The sequence below is a fragment of the Chionomys nivalis genome, chromosome 25 (genome assembly GCF_950005125.1).
Source record: "Chionomys nivalis chromosome 25, mChiNiv1.1, whole genome shotgun sequence".
NCBI classification, from domain to species: domain Eukaryota; kingdom Metazoa; phylum Chordata; class Mammalia; order Rodentia; family Cricetidae; genus Chionomys; species Chionomys nivalis.
Genome location: NC_080110.1, coordinates 8,530,609 through 8,552,631, shown reverse-complemented (window position 1 = coordinate 8,552,631; position 22,023 = coordinate 8,530,609). Strand labels below are relative to the sequence as shown.

At 38.8% G+C, this 22,023-nt stretch overlaps 1 protein-coding gene across 1 annotated transcript in view; it reads right to left on the bottom strand.

Moving 5' to 3' along the window:
- Positions 1-22,023, bottom strand: part of Cdk17 (cyclin dependent kinase 17) — a 74,278-nt gene that overhangs the window by 14,708 nt on the left and 37,547 nt on the right. The window contains exons 2-10 of the mRNA XM_057757720.1: positions 17,197-17,343; positions 13,723-13,887; positions 10,465-10,598; positions 9,046-9,171; positions 5,658-5,714; positions 4,188-4,302; positions 3,053-3,147; positions 2,543-2,605; positions 488-611 (exon numbers count right to left, since the gene is read on the bottom strand). Coding sequence (XP_057613703.1) covers positions 488-611; positions 2,543-2,605; positions 3,053-3,147; positions 4,188-4,302; positions 5,658-5,714; positions 9,046-9,171; positions 10,465-10,598; positions 13,723-13,887; positions 17,197-17,314 — 997 coding nt within the window. The 5' untranslated portion in view covers positions 17,315-17,343. The remainder of the gene's footprint in view (positions 1-487; positions 612-2,542; positions 2,606-3,052; positions 3,148-4,187; positions 4,303-5,657; positions 5,715-9,045; positions 9,172-10,464; positions 10,599-13,722; positions 13,888-17,196; positions 17,344-22,023) is intronic.

Genomic DNA, 22,023 nt, shown 5'->3' with positions numbered 1-22,023 from the left:
TGTTTCTTCAGGAAAGGAACCCCTTAACACTTTTTCTTGAGATTATTGTTTCTGTGTGAGGTCGACATGGTTTATATATTTACCTCATTTTATCATAAGAAATACTCTAAAGATTATACTCCAGGCTGAAAACTCAGAAAAATACGTTTTACCACATGTAGGAACCAGTGACTTTATCAACAAAGCAAATATTAATATGGGGAAAAAGACAAAGACACCAGTGGAATGCTGATCGTAGATTTTATCTTTAGAGACTCTGTAAAGTCTCAGAAGCCTGAGGTCTGTAGAGAATGCCTGGGAACCTGTGCATTTAGTGTTGGTGTGACTAATAGCCATCACAAACCATCCATCTAAATCCTATCGCATGTCTCTGAGCTACAGAGAAAACTGCAAAACCCACATAAAAGCGATGACACCTTGTGACAACGGTAAGTACTTTTAAGCTCAGCCACCTGGAAGTATTTATGAATATCTTATCTCTCCATACCAAAGTCAGCCAGTTTTAGTTCTCCTCTTTCGTTTATGAGGAGGTTCTGTGGTTTCAAGTCCCGGTGCAACACCTTTCTTCTATGGCAATATGCCAAACCACGGAGAATTTGGTACAGGAACAGCTACAGAAACAAATGAAAAGAACTCTTAAAGACAATGTAATGGGTTTTGCTACAAAGAAAAATCAACTAACTAAGGCCATTTAAGGACATCTTTTCCTCTTAGACTTGTTTTCTAAATATTACTGTCTCTTGTTCAATTAAAGTATCATTTAATGACAACCAGGAAAATAAATACTGCAAATAAAACTTCAAATAGTAACAGCTCACTCGCTGGAGGCCTACAGTTTGATTCTAAAACACTGTTGTAACAACCAAGCAACCCCTGCCATTGATTTCTTCCTACACACACACACACACACACACACACACACACACACACACACACACACACGTATGCACGCAGGAGCCTGTACTGGTGCAGCATCATTTTAAAAGGGGCATCAGAATTGGTGGCTTTACAGAAGACTCCAGGAATCAGAAAAGCATGGTGCTGTGTAGCTCTGGCAAACGACTTGACTTGCTATAAAATACGCTGACCAGCTCCCCATCCGCCTCCTGGGCACTTGACTCTCAATCCTCCCACTCGGTCTTCAAATTCACTGCAATTCAGAACGGGCCCTGGCGCTATTGTACTCTGAACAACTGAGAAAAGTGACTCCTGCAAGGTTAATGGCTGAGGGCTTTTGTGTATTTTAGAGCAAAGACTCAGAGAGCATTCTGACTCTTTGTTGTCAGCAGAAAAGGCGCCTTCGCACGGAGAATTCAGAGGTCTTTAGGTCACCGAGGCTGGCGCTGCAGAGGATGAGTAACAGGCTGAAGGGTTCTAAGGAGCAGCTTCCGGAGCGGGCATATTTATATGTTCTGAAAACTCTAGAATTATTATTTCAATATCTGTTGGGTTTTATTCTAGAGAAATATACTTTTAACAGAGAGACAATAAATGTGCTTTCCACACTACAGCACCCATATGGACCCAACTTAAAAAGCATAGACTGCAAACCTTTATCAAATTATGCATGCCAATTATATTCTTTATCTTATCCTCTTTCCAAATTATTGCTATATTTAAAAGTAGGGAAAAGAAAAATATACAAACGCTATTCGTAATATATTACAAAATAAGATAAAACCCATGGAAATCCATTTAATGCCCTGCTAGCAACACTGAATCAGTCCGCAGTCAGAGCTCTCTGTTAGCAACAGAGACTGGCTTTCCTCTAGATCCACCAACTGACTATTTAAAGGAAACAAAGTTAAGGTTATTATCTACAGAATTAGAAATGTCTCAACCACACACAGGAGACACTGCCTTTTTCCAAAATTGGTTCCCATGAACTATTAATTTTGGATAAACAACTCTTTGCTAAATCCGGGGTGTGACGATTAGGTCAAGGACATCTACTGCTAACACTTAGCTATTTCAGATGCTTTTATTTAACCACTAGCTTTTGGGTTTCATCTGGTGCTGGCTGTCCTAGCAAGCTTCTATAGCATTACTTGAATTCTTAGATAATTAATGCTAAGAAAACATACTGTCTTCTGATAACACAGATCTATATTTCCAGCACAGCATGCAAGACACCTGTAAGTTTCTGACCTTGTTCAATTGATTATTTTATAATTAAATACTATTTTAAATGTATCAGTGAAGCTTATCCTCAAAAGGGTCTTTCAGAGTATGTACCCATCATTTCTATTTATTTAAAATTTTTTTATCCATAATATACTTAGGTGTCCATCCTGCATATGAAGGAATGAATTCCCATGAAAGCAAATGTCCAAAGCTCAGAAGAATTTAAAATGGAACAGCACTACAGATGGTCTGATCCTAAAGCTACAGTGCAGGGAACTGACGCTGCCTAAACAGACTTAGAAGGCGATAACCTAAAAATGCCAAATGGAAGATTACTGAGGAGGCTGGTGTATTTGCTTGGGCAGCAGAGTCCAGCTGCGCTTTAACTAAGGTCTAAAGTCACATGTGAAACACGTACCTTTACATTGTGCATGCTCATGATATTCCCACAGTCATCCATGTACTGTTTCAGGTCTTTGTCCTGAAAAGACACAACACTTTTAACATGGGACACAGTTTTGGGAATTTATGGCTGACCAACCTAAGAGCTCCCCACTCCTTAAAAAAACAAGTATTTATTTATATTTGGGGGCACACATATATATGTCCTGACATGTATACGGAGGTCCAAGGACAACCCAAGGGAGTTGAATTAATTCTATATGAGTTCCAAGGACAAAACCTGAGTCGTCAGCCAGTTAAAACTGGATAAAGTTGGCAAGCACATTTTTCCATGGAGCCATTTCACCAGCCCAATAGAATTTAATTTTTAAACCAAGTTGCTTTTCAAGGAAATATACAGAATGCACTACACACATATTTAATTAAATACCAATAATTAAACAATAATATCTCTGGGGCTGTTAAGAGACCCAATTGTCTATTTTATTAAAGCAAAAGAGAACGGTAAATCTTATTAAATGCTTACCAGATACTCAAAGACCAGCGTCAAAGATTTCTCTGTGTGAACAATGTCATGCAAGGTCACTATATTGGCATGCTTTAAATCCTTTAACAGTGAGACTGGGAAACAAACAGAAAAGCAAGTCATTTAGTCTATGATGGCCAGTCTCTTATAAAACCCCAAGTTCCGCGCATTAGCTGACTGTGTTTAGGATAAAACCCAAAGTTCAAATCAGACAGCAGAGAAATGAGGGTGTTGACTTCTTTGCTTGTGGGGTTGTGGGTTTGACAGTGTAACTCCTGAAACTGTCCCCAACACCACAACCCTGCATCTTCCTATTTTCTAACTTCATGCCAACTACCCGAGGCGCTGAGATTATAGAGTACAAGGTGCCTTCTCTTCTTTCATATCATTAACCAGCTGCCTCAAGCTCTTTTTTTCATAATCTGATTTGTAAATGTATGTATGTATGTATGTATGTATGTGTGTGTGTATGTGTCACAGCATCTGTATGTGTTTTGTGCTTTTTCTTTGGCTCTTTTTTACCTTTTCTGTTTGTTTTGCCCCATTTTGGTTTGTTTTTATTTTATCTTATTTTGTTATTTTTTAAGATGTCTATTGGTACATCTTAAAAGATGAGAGAGAGAGAGAGAGAGAGAGAGAGAGAGAGAGAGAGAGAGAGAGACTAAATGTGGATTTGGGTGGGTGAGAAGGTGAAGAAAAGTAGAGGGGACACCATAATCATAATATTTTCTATGTGCTGTACCAATTATCAATAAAAATATCTGATTTTAAAAGATAAAATGGTCATGTTTATATTCTATTTGATGTTTATATTTAGTAAAATTTATTCATGTAGCTAATTTATTGTTATCATGGTCTTTGTATACCAATACTAAAATTTTCCTAAGTCAAATATTTATCTGTTAGATATTATTTTTAACAGCTTCATACTGAACTATACAATAATAATTCATTATGAACTATACAATAAGATAATCGACTAATCCCTTTCTGCTGACTATTTTGAGTTTAGAAACTAACAACTCCGAGGTCTAAAAGATGGCGTCTAGCCACTGATTGTCTCTACACCTGAGCACATTTTACAAGCACTGCTCTTAATATGACTTAGACTTAGCTGTTTACACAAACACTGTACCTTCTCTTATAGCTGTGCAGGGCGCTCCTTCTTCGTGTTCCAAGCGGATCTCTTTTAATGCCACCAAATTCTCTGTCAATTTACTTCTTCCTTTATATACTGTTGCATATGTACCCTGTAAAATATATTTTGAAGGACACTTAAAATGTGATAGTCACCAGGCATGGTAATTCATGCCTTTACTCCCAGCACCTGGGGAGCAGAGGGAGGCAGAAGCCCTCTGGCCTATACAGTGAGTTACAAGTCAGCTGGGACATACTGAAGCTCTGGCTCAAACAAGTGGAAAGAGCCTGGAACTTGATTTCTAACCTCTAAGCATGTTGGGGTCTACCTTAAAAAGAGAGGATTATCTTACTCAGTTTCTCTTACAGCAATGACTTAGTTCCATAAGCACAATATCCATATTCCTACCACCCTGTTTCCAAAGTATAACAATGCACTTCATTTATTCTTCTGTTATTTCAGATTAACTACTGAATCGATGGATTAATATCAAAGGCACTTAAGGTAATGATGTATAGAACCACAGAGCACTGAGCGCTGTCAATGAAAATGTAGTGATAATGTTCAATCGTAAAATCGGGATCCATGCCTTCAGTCTTCAGAATCTGAGCACATTAGCCCTCCTTTAAAAAGCTCCCTTAGGGCTGGAGAGATGGCTCAGAGGTTAGGAGCACTGCCTGTTCTTCAGAAGGTCCTGAGTTCAATTCCCAGCAACCACATGGTGGCTCACACCATCTGTAATGAGATCTGGTGCAGAATACAGTATATATAATAAATAAATCTTTAAAAATAAGTAAAAAGAAGCCGGGCGGTGGTGGCGCACGCCTTTAATCCCAGCAGTCGGGAGGCAGAGGCAGGCGGATCTCTGGGAGTTCGAGGCCAGCCTGGTCTACAAGAGCTAGTTCCGGGAGAGGCACCAAAGCTACAGAGAAACCCTGTCTCGAAAAACCAAAAAAAAAAAAAAAAAAAAAGTAAAAAGCTCCCTTAAGGTTTGCCGGTTATTTTCCTGCCCTTTCTTAGTGTAGACGGCAGGCCATTTCTAAATTAACAGCAACTCTCCTAGAAGAAGCAAGTTCAAGGAAGCCAGAGCCAAAGAAATTTTCTTATCTTTGAGGCAACACTGTTATCTCTAGAGATAGTTCTCTGAACTCACACGATGTCCAGATCACAAGAGACTCCAGGAAGTAAACAAGCAGATGCCTATTCCATCACCCACAAAACATAGCTTTTGTAGCTCAACAAAAGAGCACAAGTCTACTAAGAAATATTAACTTCATCTTAACTGGCGGAAGACTTCAAGGACAGACAACTGATTCCATCTAGTTTTGTTGTCATTTCAGAATTAGGTATGTAATCTTTTAGATGATAATATCTAAAACCTGCATTTTTCTAAGCTGGCAGACATGGACTAACTGACAATTTGGGTAACAAGAAAATGTTTTACTCTTAAAGCAAGAGTATACTCACCTCTCCAAGCTTTTCCAATTTGATGTAGGTTTCCATTTTCCCAAACCCAATTTCCGACTGAAAGCAAACAATTATGAATTTAGCATTTATTCTTAAAACTGTACTTCTTTTAACTTCTAACTCTGTTCTAAAAAGTATGAAATTGTTGAACACCTGTCAAGCTTTAAAAATACTTTTGATATCACAACATCAGAAGGTTTAAAAATAGTAAAGTTTATAATTACAATGGTCTAAATAAGAACCGACTAATCTTCTGTTAATGAACATTTAAACCTCTGTAATGTTTAGGCAGCACAGACATTTGAAGCCCTGATGAATCTGAAGACTTCCCTCACAAAGCTGTTCTTAGACTTCTGTTTCAATGATACGTAACGCTATGCTAAAAAAAAAAAAAAAAAAAAAAAAAAAGTTACGTCACTACTTAATTTGTTTTTAGCAAACGAGAATTTTTAGTCATTGGTTTATTAATGAATAAGAATGTTTGTTTTCACATTCCTAAAGATTTTTGTATGCAAATGTGTTTTTTTATGAAAAAATAGAAGAATCAAGTTTTAGAACCATAATATCCACCCTTACTTATGACTTGGCATTAAGGGTTTACTTTTTGTAATCAATAATGCTGAAAAATGAGAGAAAATTACAATAGAAACACTTTCTAAATACAAGTGAAGTTTCAAGTTTCAATTTAGAAAATGCAATAAACATCCAAGTATCTGGTATGGAGCAGCCTGATCTGAATTACCTCTTACGTAAAAGTTCATGTAAAAAACTAATTGCCGAGATCATAGAAACTGTATCAAAATGTTTTATACATGGGTATCCTTAGAATTTAGATATTATAATTCAAATGGCAACGAATTTTTCTTGTCTCCTTTTACAGAGTGAACACTGAGAATAAATTTAAACTAGAATGAACAATACAGTGAGCATCATTGAAATATTTTAAATACCTACAATGATAGGCACCTGGGAAAACCTAACTTTAAGCTTAGAGCCTTTTCCTCTCAGGAACAGTGATTTTTTTTTTAACTTGTCTGTTTATAGTGAATGAATGCTACTGTACCCTGTAAACATCCAGTACATTGTGGTCCAGCAGTGACGATGACAAAAATATTGAGGCTTGCTTTCAAGACTATATAAGGTACTGACAACAATGACAACAAGCTAAGGGCCACATAAACAAATGTCTAGACGTTACTATAGTACCAAATACACATGGAACAAAATAGAACAGATGCATCAAAAGTTAATTTTGCAAAGAGATGCTCTTTAGTTATTCCCCCTCCCCCCCCAAAAAAGCTGAGGACCAAACCCAGGGCCTCAGGGACTACTGCTGAGCTAAATCCCCAATTCCAAGAGTTGCTCTTTAGAGAATGAAATACAGATATATCACACACACGAATCATGTGCCCAAATTCACAAACACATACACATTCCAGTACCATATGTACACATAAAGTAACTACAGTCAACAATAATTGTATATGTCAAAATATCCAGTATATTTTAAATATTCCTCATAAATAGATATTTGGGTGACAAATATACTGCCTACTTTAATCAAAGCACATGTACACATGTATTGAAATGCCACACTGTAAATAGCAGGATATGTGCCAATTAAAAAGAAGCATACATCTATAAGAGAAAGTGAATGCTAAAGTGTAATTATTAGCCTAAAGTGACATTTGGATCTAGTTCGTCCATAAAATAAACAGCACTACTGGGTTTCATCCATGTAGATGGCCAGGAAATCTGACAAAAGGACTCACACTACTGAACTGGGTGTCAGATCCCAGTTACAGAGAAGAAGGACACACAATCCCAAGCCCCTTAAGAAATTTTCAATTTAGTAGGCTCAATGATTACATCCAAATAGCAATTGGTGAATCTTCAAATGGAATTTTTAGAAAACTTTGCCTGCATCTTTATGTTAAAAGTGACAGATTCACAATAAATGCCATTAGCAGCTTGCTGGCACCCTGCAGAAAGTATGCAGCAGATGAAACACAAAGCTCATTTGTTCGACGTTCACCCAGGACAGTGCCGGGTGCTGAGCGCACAGGAAACACATACAGCATTCCCACTTTCCTGCGTTGGCAATCTGCAGCGACTTCTACCAGGCATCACAAAAACAATCAGAAATGGCTCTAGAAGCCTTACATTTTAACACAATATTAAGACTCCATAATGTGCTCTTTAAACAAATGAAGATTTTTATGGTAATTTATTCCAAGAGAATAATTCATTACTTTAAGAAATAACTTTTCACAGTCTCAGCAAGCCTGTTCAAAAGTCTAACACACTCAAGAAAGATAGGACACTTATACAATTGCGCACCATATGACAATGAGAACAGACTATGACTACATGCAACACACCAGATGAAACAGACTTAATGAACAAAATAAGGAAACTACAAAAATACATTCTGTATACTTATATACATGCTGCAATTTTTAATATCATAGAAAATTTGTATAAGAAATACACAAATTTCTTGCATATTTGTATAAACACATTTTATAACATATATTTATAACTACATCAGAGTAAGCAAGAGACAGATTCAGGTGTTCCAGACCATCCTTGAGATCCCAGCACTTAAGGTGGCTGAGCAAAGTAGATGAGTGAAGGCACCTGGTTTACACAGCCAATTCCAGACTACCAAGTCCCTCTCTCAAATAATGTCAGAAAGTATTAAGTACTTTAAAAAACAAATATCATCATGTCTATGAATAGTAAGAAGGCTAAGATACAAAATCACCCTATGAAGAGTATACTCAAAACAGTGTGACCAAGTATATAAAACTAATCTTTGTTATCAGAAATCAGGGATTATGGGTAAGTTAAGGAAGGAGGGGTATCAAGTAAAGAGAAAAGTAACAGGAAAGTGTCTGAAGCTTTCATTTATTCGTCTGGGTACTGGTTACACGAGTATGACAAGACCACAAAAATACAATGGGTTGACTTAGAGTCTGGGTACACTGCTGTAAATGTGTCACCAACACACGGCTGCACATCTAGTCCATACGGTACTCATATATCCAAAAATCAGATATAATTTAAGTCCTACTCCAATATACCTTTAAGTGTAAAAAATGACAAAATGTAGACAATAATATAATAAAACTAAGTGAGTGCCTTAAAATTTACATATACAAATAAACTTCAGGGCTGGGGGTACGAATGAACGTAGAGCAGTTGCCTAGCACAAGCAAACCCCTGGATTTAAGAAAGTTAAGAGGCAGGAAAGGATGGGAAGAGAGAAAAGGAAGAGCGGGAGGGAGAAAGGAGGGGGAAAGAAGAGACAAGCAGGAAACAAGAGTTACACTCCAGAAAGCCAAACGAGCCCTCCTAGTGGCACACCGCAAGGCCAGAAACTTACTAAGGAGGCTCTCCGGGACCTGCGGCTCATGGGCTGGTCGAAGGGTGGGCTGCTGATCTGCAGCTTCTCCAGGTATCCGTCAGGTATCCTGATGTCTGCAGGAAGGGACAGCCGCTTATTCAAGTCCTGCACAGATGGAGAAGGCCAGGGCATTAGACGGAGTAACTCAAGTTTTCTTGCAATTCCAAAATCACTTAAGGTCAAAATATTTCTGCGATCAAAGGCAAATAATGTAGTTTTACGGAAATGGTTTTAAAAGGCTCAGCACTTTCTTTAGCAAATCTAAGTTGAACTTTACTTTGAGATCACACTCTATGTAAAGTCTGAGACAGAGTGCAATCGCTCAGTGACCAGAGGACAGTCGGTAGCAATCAGTTCTCTCCTTCCACCACGTGGGCTCCAGGGACTGAACTCAGGCTACAGGCTTGCCAGCAAGTGCTGCTCCCTGCTGAACCATCTCTTTAGTCCCCTAGAGTGTTATTTGGAAACATGCTCAGTATCTTTGCAGAAAGCTTTTTAACTTACAAGATATACTGAAATAATAGTCACAACAAACGTCTGTTCATAAGACAACAACATGTATCTTTAGATATTTATGTATGTTTATGAATGTTGTATCTGCATTTATGTATGTGAATCATGTGTGTGCCTAGTGCACTCAGAGGCCAGAAGGGAGTACCAGGTCCCCTAGAACTACATGGGAACTGTGAAATGGACCTGGGTCCTCTGCAAGGGAACCAAATAGTTTCTGCTGCTGAAGCCCCTTGCAGTTCCCAACTCTCTCTTCTTTTACACGGAGAAATAACTTAAATGCACCATAGGGATGTATAGGTGTAGGGAACCATACAGGAGAGACTAACAAAGTAGAAAACAAGCTGGTTCTGGTTTATTTATGCCTCTTACAATTAAAACTTACATATAAAAACTACAAACTGCCCAGATGACTACTGAAAAGGTGTGATTAGGAAAATGGTTTTCTACAGAATGTGAACTGTAATTAATGTATAGTTGTCTTGGGGATGTAATTAGAAAAAAGAAACATTCAGACTCCAGCTCACAAGGCATAGGGACTCTTGGGTAAGGGACATTCGCCTTCACGAAAAGTGCCAAGGCAGAGAGCCCTGCATCATCTTGGCTACTGGGTTCCCTCGGCTCTCCAGCTGCCCACGTTCTCCTTCAGAGTCTCTTTCTGCTGCCTCGGGCCTGGTTTTTGTTTTGTTTTTTCACTGTGTGTGTGTGTGTGTGTGTGTGTGTGTGTGTGTGTGAATTGTGCCTGGCACATAGAAGACACTCAATTTGTTTGTGAGGGGAAAAAAAGGAAAGGTTTCAAATAAGCATCTAACTGCTCCATCTGTGTGCGTGTTCCTTTAAAACACCACTATCCATACAAAGGCATTTCTGCATTTTGTAAACACTTACCTCCATTGAGATCCGTCTGTGTATACGATTTCTGAGGCAAACGCCGGTAGGTGACTGGACTTCATCAGATGATGTCCCAGACGCTTGGTCACTCTCACCATCTGATCCCATTTTCAGATTTTCATGAACAATATCTGTAGCAGAAAAGGAGGCATTGTCTACCTTTAAAATACAGATCTTATCTATTATTATCTATAATTATCATATAATTCCTCATCATTACAGGTCAAACAGAGGCAGTCAACAAGGGAACTTCACTACTTCGCTCGTGGGTTAAAGGACTTTACTGAAACGTGAAGAATATCAAGAACTAGAGAATATTTGCTTATTCAAGTTTTGTGTCACTCACTCACTATGAAACTGACAAAGGCATAATACACGTTTACATCCCGTCTACACTACTAACACTGCCAATAGTACCACTTAACCCTAGACCAAGAGTCTCAAGAACAGATTTTTTGTTTTGTTTTGTGTTTTTGTTTTTTTTTTTTGAGATGGGTTTACCCTGTGTAGCCCTGGCTGTCCTGGAACTTACTCTGTAGATCAGGCTGGCCTCAAACTCGCATAGATCTGCCTGCCCCTGCCCCTTGAGTGCTGAGATTAAAGGCATGTACCACTGCTGCCCGGCAAGAACTGATGTTTTTATACTGCTCCTGAGCTAAAAATGTTGGCTGCACTTTGAAAGGTTTCTGCCCACAGGGAAAGAATATGCAACAGTGACTACAGCCATAAAACCTAAAACATCTGCAAACCAACCTCTTATCTATACAACCAACAGAACTACAAGCCAAGACCTGATTTCTTGAAGATAAATACCCCCTTCATGGCTGACTTCAAATCATCGGCACAGTCTTACTGGACATGTGACATGATAGAAAGAACTGTGCAACAGCACACTGTTATACAGTATTATCTCATACTATAGACACGCAATGCACAGAAATGTGCACACCACTATACAGTATTATCACTAGGACACGCAATGCACAGAAATGTGCACACCACTATACAGTATTATCACTAGGACACGCAATGCAAAGAAATGTGCACACCACTATACAGTATTATCATTAGGACACGCAATGCACAGAAATGTGCACACCACTATACAGTATTATCACTAGGACACACAATGCAATGTGCACACCACTATACAGTATTATCACTAGGACACGCAATGCAAAGAAATGTGCACACCACTATACAGTATTATCACTAGGACACGCAATGCAAATGAACCCTCAGAGAGTAGATAATCTCAGATAGCAGTAAAGCGGCAAAAGGGTAATGACTGGAGTAGTTGTTATCTTTGTTCTTTAAATTGAGCCGCTTAACTCTAAACCTGCACAATTGAAAGTGTAATAGTAGCTATGTCTAACAGCCAGCTGTAGCAATCATCTCTCATGAACCAGCTGAGGTGACTCCAGCACCCCATTCTTTCTTTTGTGCCGCACCAACAGGGATAATGACACATTTCTCACAGATGAAACCATATTGTCGGGAGACTCAGTCTTAAAATTACTGAGACGAGCCAGAAAGTAACCTTCTGTGGTAAGAAATAAAGCAAATAGTATAATAAAATACTCAGAAACTTTAGTAAATACAATTATCCAATGGGACAGTAGAACTGCTATGTTTAAAACGATTTTTAAAATCAAAACATAATACACCAATAACAAAAAAAGATCAGAAACACGAATACACAAAAACTTGCAGATATTTTTTTCTAGATATTTCTAAGGATACAAAGGCAAAATAACAAATCAGGTGACAATCTATTTCTTGCATTGGACCATTATGTGGTAATGACTTAAAGAGCTACTAAAGCATGACTATGTATTATGACACAGTGTGACTATACACTAGGATACAGTGTGACTAAATACTATGACACAGTGTGACTATACACTAGGATACAGTGTGACTAAATACTATGACACAGTGTGACTATACACTAGGATACAGTGTGACTAAATACTATGACACAGTGTGACTAAATACTAGGATACAGTGTGACTAAATACTATGACACAGTGTGACTAAATACTAGGATACAGTGTGACTAAATACTATGACACAGTGTGACTAAATACTAGGATGCAGTGTGACTAAATACTATGACACAGTGTGACTAAATACTAGGATACAGTGTGACTAAATACTAGAATACAGTGTGACTAAATACTAGGATACAGTGTGACTAAATACTATGACACAGTGTGACTAAATACTAGGATACAGTGTGACTAAATACTAGAATACAGTGTGACTAAATACTAGGATACAGTGTGACTAAATACTAGGATACAGTGTGACTAAATACTAGGATACAGTGTGACTAAATACTAGGATACAGTGTGACTAAATACTATGACACAGTGTGACTATATACTAGGATACAGTGTGACTAAATACTATGACACAGTGTGACTATATACTAGGATACAGTGTGACTAAATACTATGACACAGTGTGACTATATACTAGGATACAGTGTGACTAAAAAGTATGACACAGTGTGACTAAATACTATGACACAATGAAACTATATACCAGGACACAGTGTGACTATATACTAGGACACAGTGTGACTATATACTAGGACACAGTGTGACTATATACTAGGACACAGTGTGACTATATATTAGGACACAGTGTGACTATATATTAGGACACAGTGTGACTATATACTAGGATATAGTGTGACTAAATACTAGGACACAGTGTGACTATCTACTAGGACACAGTGACTATATACTAGGACACAGTGTGACTATATAGTAGGACACAGTGTGACTATATACTAGGATACAGTGTGACTATATACTAGGATACAGTGTGAATATATACTAGGACACAGTGAGAGTATATACTAGGATACAGTGTGACTATATACTAGGATACAGTGTGAATATATACTAGGACACAGTGAGAGTATATACTAGGACACAGTGTGACTATATACTAGGATACAGTGTGAATATATAATAGGACACAGTGTGAGTATATACTAGGACACAGTGTGACTACATACTAGGATACAGCATGACTATATACTATGACATAGTATGACAGGCGAGCACTAGCCACAGCCTGAACCTTTCGCCTGATTTTTATAAAGGTTGTTCTGGATGAACAGGTGTGCAAACACTATTGCCCTATGGCACTGGCACTCCTCCATATTTCTTTCTTCATACAACTCACAACCAGTGTACATGTCTTACAATCAGAAAGTTAATTGTAACAGAAGCACATTACCTAATCTGCTTCCATTCCTGGGCATTGCCATGAAGGAACCAAGGCTTCCTCCAATGACACTGTGGGGCCTTCGCAGTGGCGGCTTCTTGAAGGAGCCCGTGTACTGGTGGAGGAAGGAATGCATGCTGTGGGACGTTGGAGGCCTGCCATTCTTCACGATCGGCTCTGTGGTTCATGGCATCCAAGAATCATTCCACGGTCATCGCCAGAGTCAGGATCGCATGGGAAGGGTTAAGAAGACAAAACAAAGCAAAAGTTGTAATAGAGATCATTGACATGGAAGCTCACTTCTTTGGTTATTTATTCAAGGTGCTAGAGTTAAAATAATTTCTATGACAGAATATTAATAGAAAATACCTTAACATTTTAAGTTGATCTAAAGACCAAAACTGGTTAACAATCACTAAAATACCCCACCAAGATTTTTATTATCAAATTACTTACATCTTGAAATCATTTTGATACTACTTCATGTGCTGCCTATCTTGCCTGTGCCTCATAGTCAAATGTGCTGTAGAATATAACACATGTAATCCTTACCTAAAGAAATCTAAACCTCTATTTTAGATGTTCAGAAAGACAAGTCAGTTAGGTATACTTAAGTGCTTATCAATATGGAAGCTGAGACAATTGCTCCAAATAGTATTCTGTTATATATATAATTTTTAAATAAGCAAGACCCATTACCGAGCAGAAATATCTACAATACAGTACATCAGAACTAGCTATCCGTGAGGAAGAATCTTAGCGATATTTTATTCTAACACCTATTTCAATTTCATTAAGTATACCTCCCAAAATGGAACTGCTGGTCCATATAATAACTCTATGCTTAACTTCTAGAGGAAATGAAACAAGTTAATTTTTGACAGTTTTTAAAAACGAAATTCTTAGGGCTGGGAATATAGCTCAGCAGTACAGTGTTTGCCTAGCAGGTGTGAGGCCCCAAGTCTAATGCTCCGTGCTACAAACACATAAATAAAACAAAACATAAAATTTTCTCAGAGTTATCTTTCACAGTAGGTATTTTAGAATAATATCTTACACCTCCACTTATAATTTTAAATTTATGTTTAAATAAAGCTGTTCTAAGTTAGGGTCAGTATGTGTAGAGTGGCCAAGATTAAGCTTATTTTTACAAACTGAGTTCAAATTCAAGATGTAAAATTTAGGGTTTTTCTTTCCTGGATTCAATCCACCAATCCATGTGCAAACATTCTAACTACACAATGTATTGTGAATTACAATTATAGCAGAACATCTTAAACTGATTTTAAGCTTCAAAGTGTGATACAATTATTAAAACTATAGAAATCTCTCAAATTCTTGTTGAGAAGAAAAACAGATGATAACCAAAGGTGCCGTGTATTACATTTTTCTAAGATAGTTATATAATTACAGCCCTACAGGGTGAACTTCTCCATTTTGTTACAACACACATGACAGCCACATGCCTACATAGGATAAAAGTGTATCAGGGCTCCTGACCTCGCTTGTGATCAATCTAGAGACCGGAAATCAAAAATCTGTCTGTGGAAATTTACTCAGAGAAGTTATAAACTATTTCACTTATTCCTTCAGCCAGCATGGACACTGTTTTAAAGTAGATAAAGACCACTTTTGCTTTATAATCTTATTACATACATTACAGGTGAGTCTTTAAATAGCACAGTCCACATACATTCTTATACAGCATGTTGGCATGGACACCATCTCTGTGTGCAACCTACCTTCTGTAGTTTTTATGCTAAAAACAAAACAGGAGGAAAAATAAACTATAGGGGAAGTGTGTTTACTATAGCTAGTAGGCACTGACATGATCCAAACCAGACTTAGAATCTCTGTCTAAAAAAATCTACCGTACACACAGAAAATTAGCAGCAACTGACTGTGGCAGTCCATGACAAAGAGGGATCGATGTTTGCTATGTCTTCAGGTATAGTATCAAGTCACTCCAACAGCATTCCTATTTTTTTCTTCTTTACTGTTTGCTATAAATAAATAACTTACACTGTTTTTAAAATACTAGGTATTTTTAACATGTTACCTCTGGTGGTTGGAAAGAAAATGCATGCCTGCCTCCAGGGAGTGGCCCTATTAGGAGGTGTGGCCTTGCTGGAGTAGATGGCCTTGTTGGAGGAAGTGTGGGAGGCTTTGAGGTCTCCTCTGCTCAAGCTACACTCAGTGTAACACACAGTTGCTTCTGCTGCCTGCGGATCAAGATGTAGAACTTGCTCCTGCTCCAGCACCGTGTCTCCCTGCATGCTGCCATGAATACAACAGACTACACCTCTGAAGCTGTAAGCGAGTCCCAATTAAATGTTTTCCTTTATAAGAGTTGCTGTGGTATGTGTCTCTTCACAGCAGTAGAAACCCTAACTAAGACAGGAGTTGGTACCAGGTGAGGGAATATGGACCTTGGGACTGTGGATCAAAGCAGTTGAATGCTTTAAGCGCTGCTATGGGTCACTCTAGTAGGAGTAAAGGAGATGGTGGTGCTGAGGGAGATTTGAACAGGTTTCAGAGGAGAATTTTAGTATGTTACCTAGAGACTGTTCTTGTGATATTTTGGTGAAGAAGGTGGCTGCTTTTTGCCCTTGTCTGAAAAGTCTGCCTGAGACTAAATTTAAGAGTTTTAGATTAATCAGTGAAGGAAATCTCAAAACAGTCTAATATAGACTCTGCCGTGTGATTATTAGTTTAACTCTAATGAAAAGGAGCAAGATGAGAAAGTAAAAACACAAAATGTATAATTTAATGAGGAGAAAAGGAGCGCCAGGAAGAGGAAAGGAGCTAAGTCTTGTGTTCTAGGAGATAAACACGATAAGAAATGGTCACTAGGAAATGCCTCGGGTGATTTTGGCTTTGATTCTATAGCATTGTTCGAAGATTTTCACTAATCTTACATTTTAATTCACTCAACAAATCCTTCAAATTTTTACATTAAAATTTGTGTGCTATTACCTTGTGTTGGAAAAAAGCACTGTCAAATGAAAGATCATGTTTTTGTCTTTGTTGTAAGTGTTCTCAGGGCTACGAACACACTGTGGTATGTTAAGAAAACAGTAAATTCACTTATCTGATGAATCTTGTAATCTATGGACACAGTCAATGCACACCTAGAATGCTATAAGACAACGATAAAGCTACAAACAAGAATTTTATAAACATATTCAAGTCACAAAATATTTAAATACTGGTTTACAAATAGTTATTTAACAATCACTATAATTTTATAGACTTTATTCTTATTTAAGAACTAATAAAATAGAAAGGTATTCACAGGAGCAGGAGACCAAGGACATTGGTAGTATATCTCATTTGGGATGAGAGCAGAATATGGCATTAGTCAAGCATATTCAAGTGAGTCTTGCCCCCCTCCAAAACAAACAAACAAACAAACAAACAAACGCGCCGTGTTCGGCTTGTTTACGCCGTATTTATGAGGCACTTAAATCCTCCTGCCCGCATTACCGTTGTCTTTGCTGCTGCTCTCCTCCACTGTCATCTGCTCGGCCAGCTCGGACAGGGATTCATCGATCGTCTGGCTTCCCCTGAGCGTGAGGGACAGTCTCCTCTTAAACTTTTTCATCCTATCAGCTGGATGTAGCGTGAAAAGTTCTGAAAATGAAGAACAAACAAAAAGGGAAATTTAAGTATTTTATTGCTCAAGAAAAATGTCACTCTGGGCTCACAGGGAATCTTTAAAAGAGGAATATATTAAGGATGCCTCAATTCCAGAAAACATCACAGAATCTACACTTTTTGTTTAAAAATGTGTAATCTGATTAATGTTATATTTAGTTGGCATCAACAGAAGGGGAAAATTCTCTTAAGGTCCACAAAGAGACCTTAAGAATGAGGCCTGAATGGGGCTGGAGAGATGGCTCAGCGGTTAAGAGCATTGCCTGCTCTTCCAAAGGTCCTGAGTTCAATTCCCAGCAACCACATGGTGGCTCACAACCATCTGTAAAGAGGTCTGGTGCCCTCTTCTGGCCTGCAGGCATACACGGAGACAGAATATTGTATACATAATAAATAAATAAATAAATAAATAAATAAATATTTAACAAAAAAAAAAAAAAAAGAATGAGGCCTGAAGAAATGAAAACTCCCTAAAGCATGCCCTCTGGAAATTGCCAGCGTGAAAATGGACGCTTTGTTACTTTGACGCGTAGGTTCCATCACAAGTCTCAGCCATCATTCAGTTAAGAGTCAGATCTGTGTCTTCTCCCACTTTCATGGTAGGAAAATCGCTCAAAGACTTTCCCCAAGCAAACCATCAAACACTAGGCAACAGAACTAAGACTCAGAGGTGAGATTTTACCATTTACCCTTGCTTTTAAATTGTAACAGTTGTGAAGTTCTGTAGCATACAAACTGCATGCTACAATTTACACGATGTCAAATGTAACCGGCAGTATTTTTTCCCATCTCACTAGAGTCAGTTAAGTCTGCTAAGTGAAAAACAAGGCACTTGTTCCCTTAGCCAACTCAATAGACCTGTGCCTTCTTTTCTAATTGCTCTTTAGGGCCCACAATAAGCAAACTTACCAGATCACCTTGTAAGCTATGAAGGTTATTCTAAATAAAACAAGGGCCTTTACAACGTCCCAATGCTAAAATAAGCCAGCTAGCTGTTTATATGTCTTCTCTATGTGTTTTGCTTAATTTCTCATTCTAAGGGTATACTCTAGGTTTGCCGAGCAGATAACTTATGGAAAGATTTTTTTTGTTTGCTCAAAGGCTGGGAAACAGAAACACAAATTTATGACTGATAATTTCATATTTGACCATAACCCTGCTATGTATTTACTCTAATTTTACGAAACCGCCATAATAAAATATGAAACTACACACATTAAAAGGCAAGTATTGCAACTATAATCTAATATGGTTTCTGTTCATTTCCAAGCTCTAAAATCTCAAGATATGCTGATTAGTAAGTCTAAAAAGCAGTCACGGGATAGCCTGGTCTGGTCCCGATACGGAAACAGCCAAATTGGTGTTGAATAATGTCTAGTAACTCACCCTCCAGTTTACCATTCATCCTCCTCCTCCTGTGTCTAGCCTGTGACGACATCTATCTGCTTTTCAGTTATAGAACCCCCATGAGATTCTTTTCCATAGATTCCAGTTCTCCAGGGAAAGTCTCAGCTTCAGCCTCCATTTTCATGAACATAGTAATCACCATACGGTAAAACTCCTGTCTATAACCCCAGCGGCTGTATAACCTGTTGATCTGTTTCTACTGTCGGGATTTTTCTCCTGTGGCTGTGCGGGTGGCAAAGTTCACTGGATGCCTGACGCTGTACGTGAATGACGACGAGAAACTGGGGCAGTGGACCAGCTCCAGATGCTGCCATCTCCCTCTTTTCTAGCTCGCTGTCCAAATAGAACAGATCAGCAGACGATCTCAATCCAGTGAAGGACAGGGACCGCTGCAGACTGAATCTCCGACCCACCCCGGCGTTACCGCCACTTTCATGGGAAGGTCCTTCAAGTCTCTAACTGGAAACCCAGGATCAGAATAAGAGCAGCAGAACAAGCCAGTGGAGGCTCTGTTCACTGTCATCAGCAGGTTTTGGCTCTTCTCTTATGCCCTGTTCAACCTTTATCTTCCCACTGAGAACGGTTTAATGGTAGTTAACTTTTTAAAGACTCACAAACAGCAGAAATACAGCGTCTCTGTCCCTCCCCTCCTCAATCTCTACCCAAGTTTGGACTGACTGAGGGCTCATATACTTCAAAATGGTCTCACTCCCCTACCACTTCCATAGCTTCAGCAGGACTTCAGTTCGCTTAAAGCTACCCCACCACAGGCAAAATAGAGGTTTTGGTGCAGGTCAGACACAGCAATATACAGATGTCAATAGGAGGCAGTCCAGCAAGCTTAAGCTGGTTCCAAAGAAACACGCTAACTGTAGGCATGCCCTAACTATGCTAAGTGTAGATGTCCTAAATGCTATCCTTTTCACTTCTGATAGCTGCACCTTTGGATATAGCTCTGCCATGACAAATAGTAAGTCATCTGTTTCAACATTTTAAATATTTAAGGTGACTAAGTTAGTCATTCTCAACTATCATTTTGTTTCTCTAAGACAGTTCGCTAGAGCTAAGCATGGTAGCACACACCTAAAACTCCAGCCCCTGGAAGGCTGATTGATGACAGGATGGCATGGGTTATACGATGAATTCCCAGCTAGACTGGAGATACTGACTGAGACCTCAGAAGCCAAAGAACAACAACAATGACAAAAATATCCACACTACAGAAGCCCTCTTTCAAGAAGCTTCAGGAGTACCAGGTCCAGCAGAGCGGTAACTAAGCAGGCTTAGTTACTACATCTGTGAGAGGCTCCTGGACGAAAACCTGGAAGTCCTTGGAGTACTGCACTTGATCTGAGTGTCTCCATATATTTGAAACTAAGTCATACTGGGTAACTACTGTCAGTGCTCAGGACCAAATGCAGCACCTCATGCATGCGAGGCAAGTGCTCATAAGCCAGCCCTCAAGTCAACTTTTCAGACCCCGCCATCTCTAACGGAGTCAAATGGTCCCTAATATCTACCTAACTACATAGCATCACTGCAGAACCCTACGGAACATTTTTTAAAGTTAGCAGACCACAGTCTTGCCTATTGCTCTAGAAGAAGGATAAAATAATAAAGTGTTGGAACCAATTGAGTCCTGGCCTTGAGCTGCTCTTCCCTGCTAGAGCCTTCTAATTGAAGTTACTAAAAGCTGTGCCTTATCTAGAGGATCAGAGGATGGGATTTTCACCTGTTGGCCACTGACTGCTGGGTATTTAAGCCTCCATGGTGCTATTAAAGAAGGGCTTTGTACCAGTGATTGGTGGTCCGTGTGTCTGTCTGTCTCTGTGTATGTTTTCTCAACCTCCAGCCCCTTGCCCGAAGCTCGCGAACTGGATTCTAGAGAATGGTGCCCGACAATAAAGCATAGGATAGATCAATTATATATGGATTCTGTATTACAGCACTGAGTTTAGCTAGCCAAACTATGGACCAATGTGGCCAATGAGCACCTACAAAGTGGTCAGCCCAAACAGACTTACATAGCAAATGTAAAATATAAGTGTGGTATAAAAACAAGAAGGTAAAACTTCTTCACAATTGTAGACAAGGTCATGTAAAAACAACTAACATGGAAGTTCCAGGACCTAGGGAAAGAGTGGAAAGTGGGAATTATTAACAGATACAGAATTCCAGTCTTTCCAGAAGAGGAACCTAGGGACGGACAACAGTGGCAGCTGATGCTAACACAGAACATTAAACAGATCTTGGGGTTTAAGTAGATGAGGAGATCTAAGGCTTATGAGAGGAGATGTGAATGACATCTTACTGTAGTGCGTCTGAGCAGCACTGTGTGTCAGGGAAGGGTCCCTTTATTCACAATTAACAATGGTACAAATTAACATGTATTTTGCCATCAAACAATTAAGACTGTTCTGGTAAATACATAAATAAGCTGAGCACCAGGGACATGTGAGACTCCATCAAGCACACACATGACTACCAGCATCATGTTGTTCCTGAAGGGCAGCAAAATGGAAACAAATACATTTTTAAGATAAATTTTGGCCCCAAATTTTCCAACTCGGATGTCAAGGACATTAATACACAAAACCTAGTAAGAATAAGCACAAAGAGATCCACATTGACACCTTTCTATTAAAAGTATACAAATCTCAAAGCAAGGAATGTTGAGGTAGCCAGAGCGAAGCTATCTAATCTACACAAGGGTCCCCGACATGATTACAGACCAATGATGCATGAGAAATGAGAAGGCCAGGAATAACACAGTTCAATATTGAACGGAAAAAGAAAATGTTAACCAAGAATACTACATTCAGCAAAACTATACTTCAAAAATGAAACAGAAATGATGACATTTGTTCCTAACAGATCTGTCCAATGAAGAATGATATAAGAAGGCTTTCGGGGTGCAGTAAAGAGATGAAGTATAGCTAAGAGGGTGACAATAAGCCGGAAATTCCAACAGTCAACTTACAACAATGACAGAAAAAGGCGACAAAAAGGAAGAGAACTTGAAAACACTGCAAGTTTTATGTAAGGGACCTAAGAGACAGGTGCAGGGCACTGTACCTAACAATATGTATGGGACCTAAGAGACACAACAGCGCACACATCTTCTCGGGTGCACACAGACACCCTGCAGACCAGAGCACACGAATACAGTAAAAACACAGCAGGGATAAACAAAACAGAATTGGGATCTCTGAAATGTTATACTGACTTAGAAAAAATACCAATGAGAGG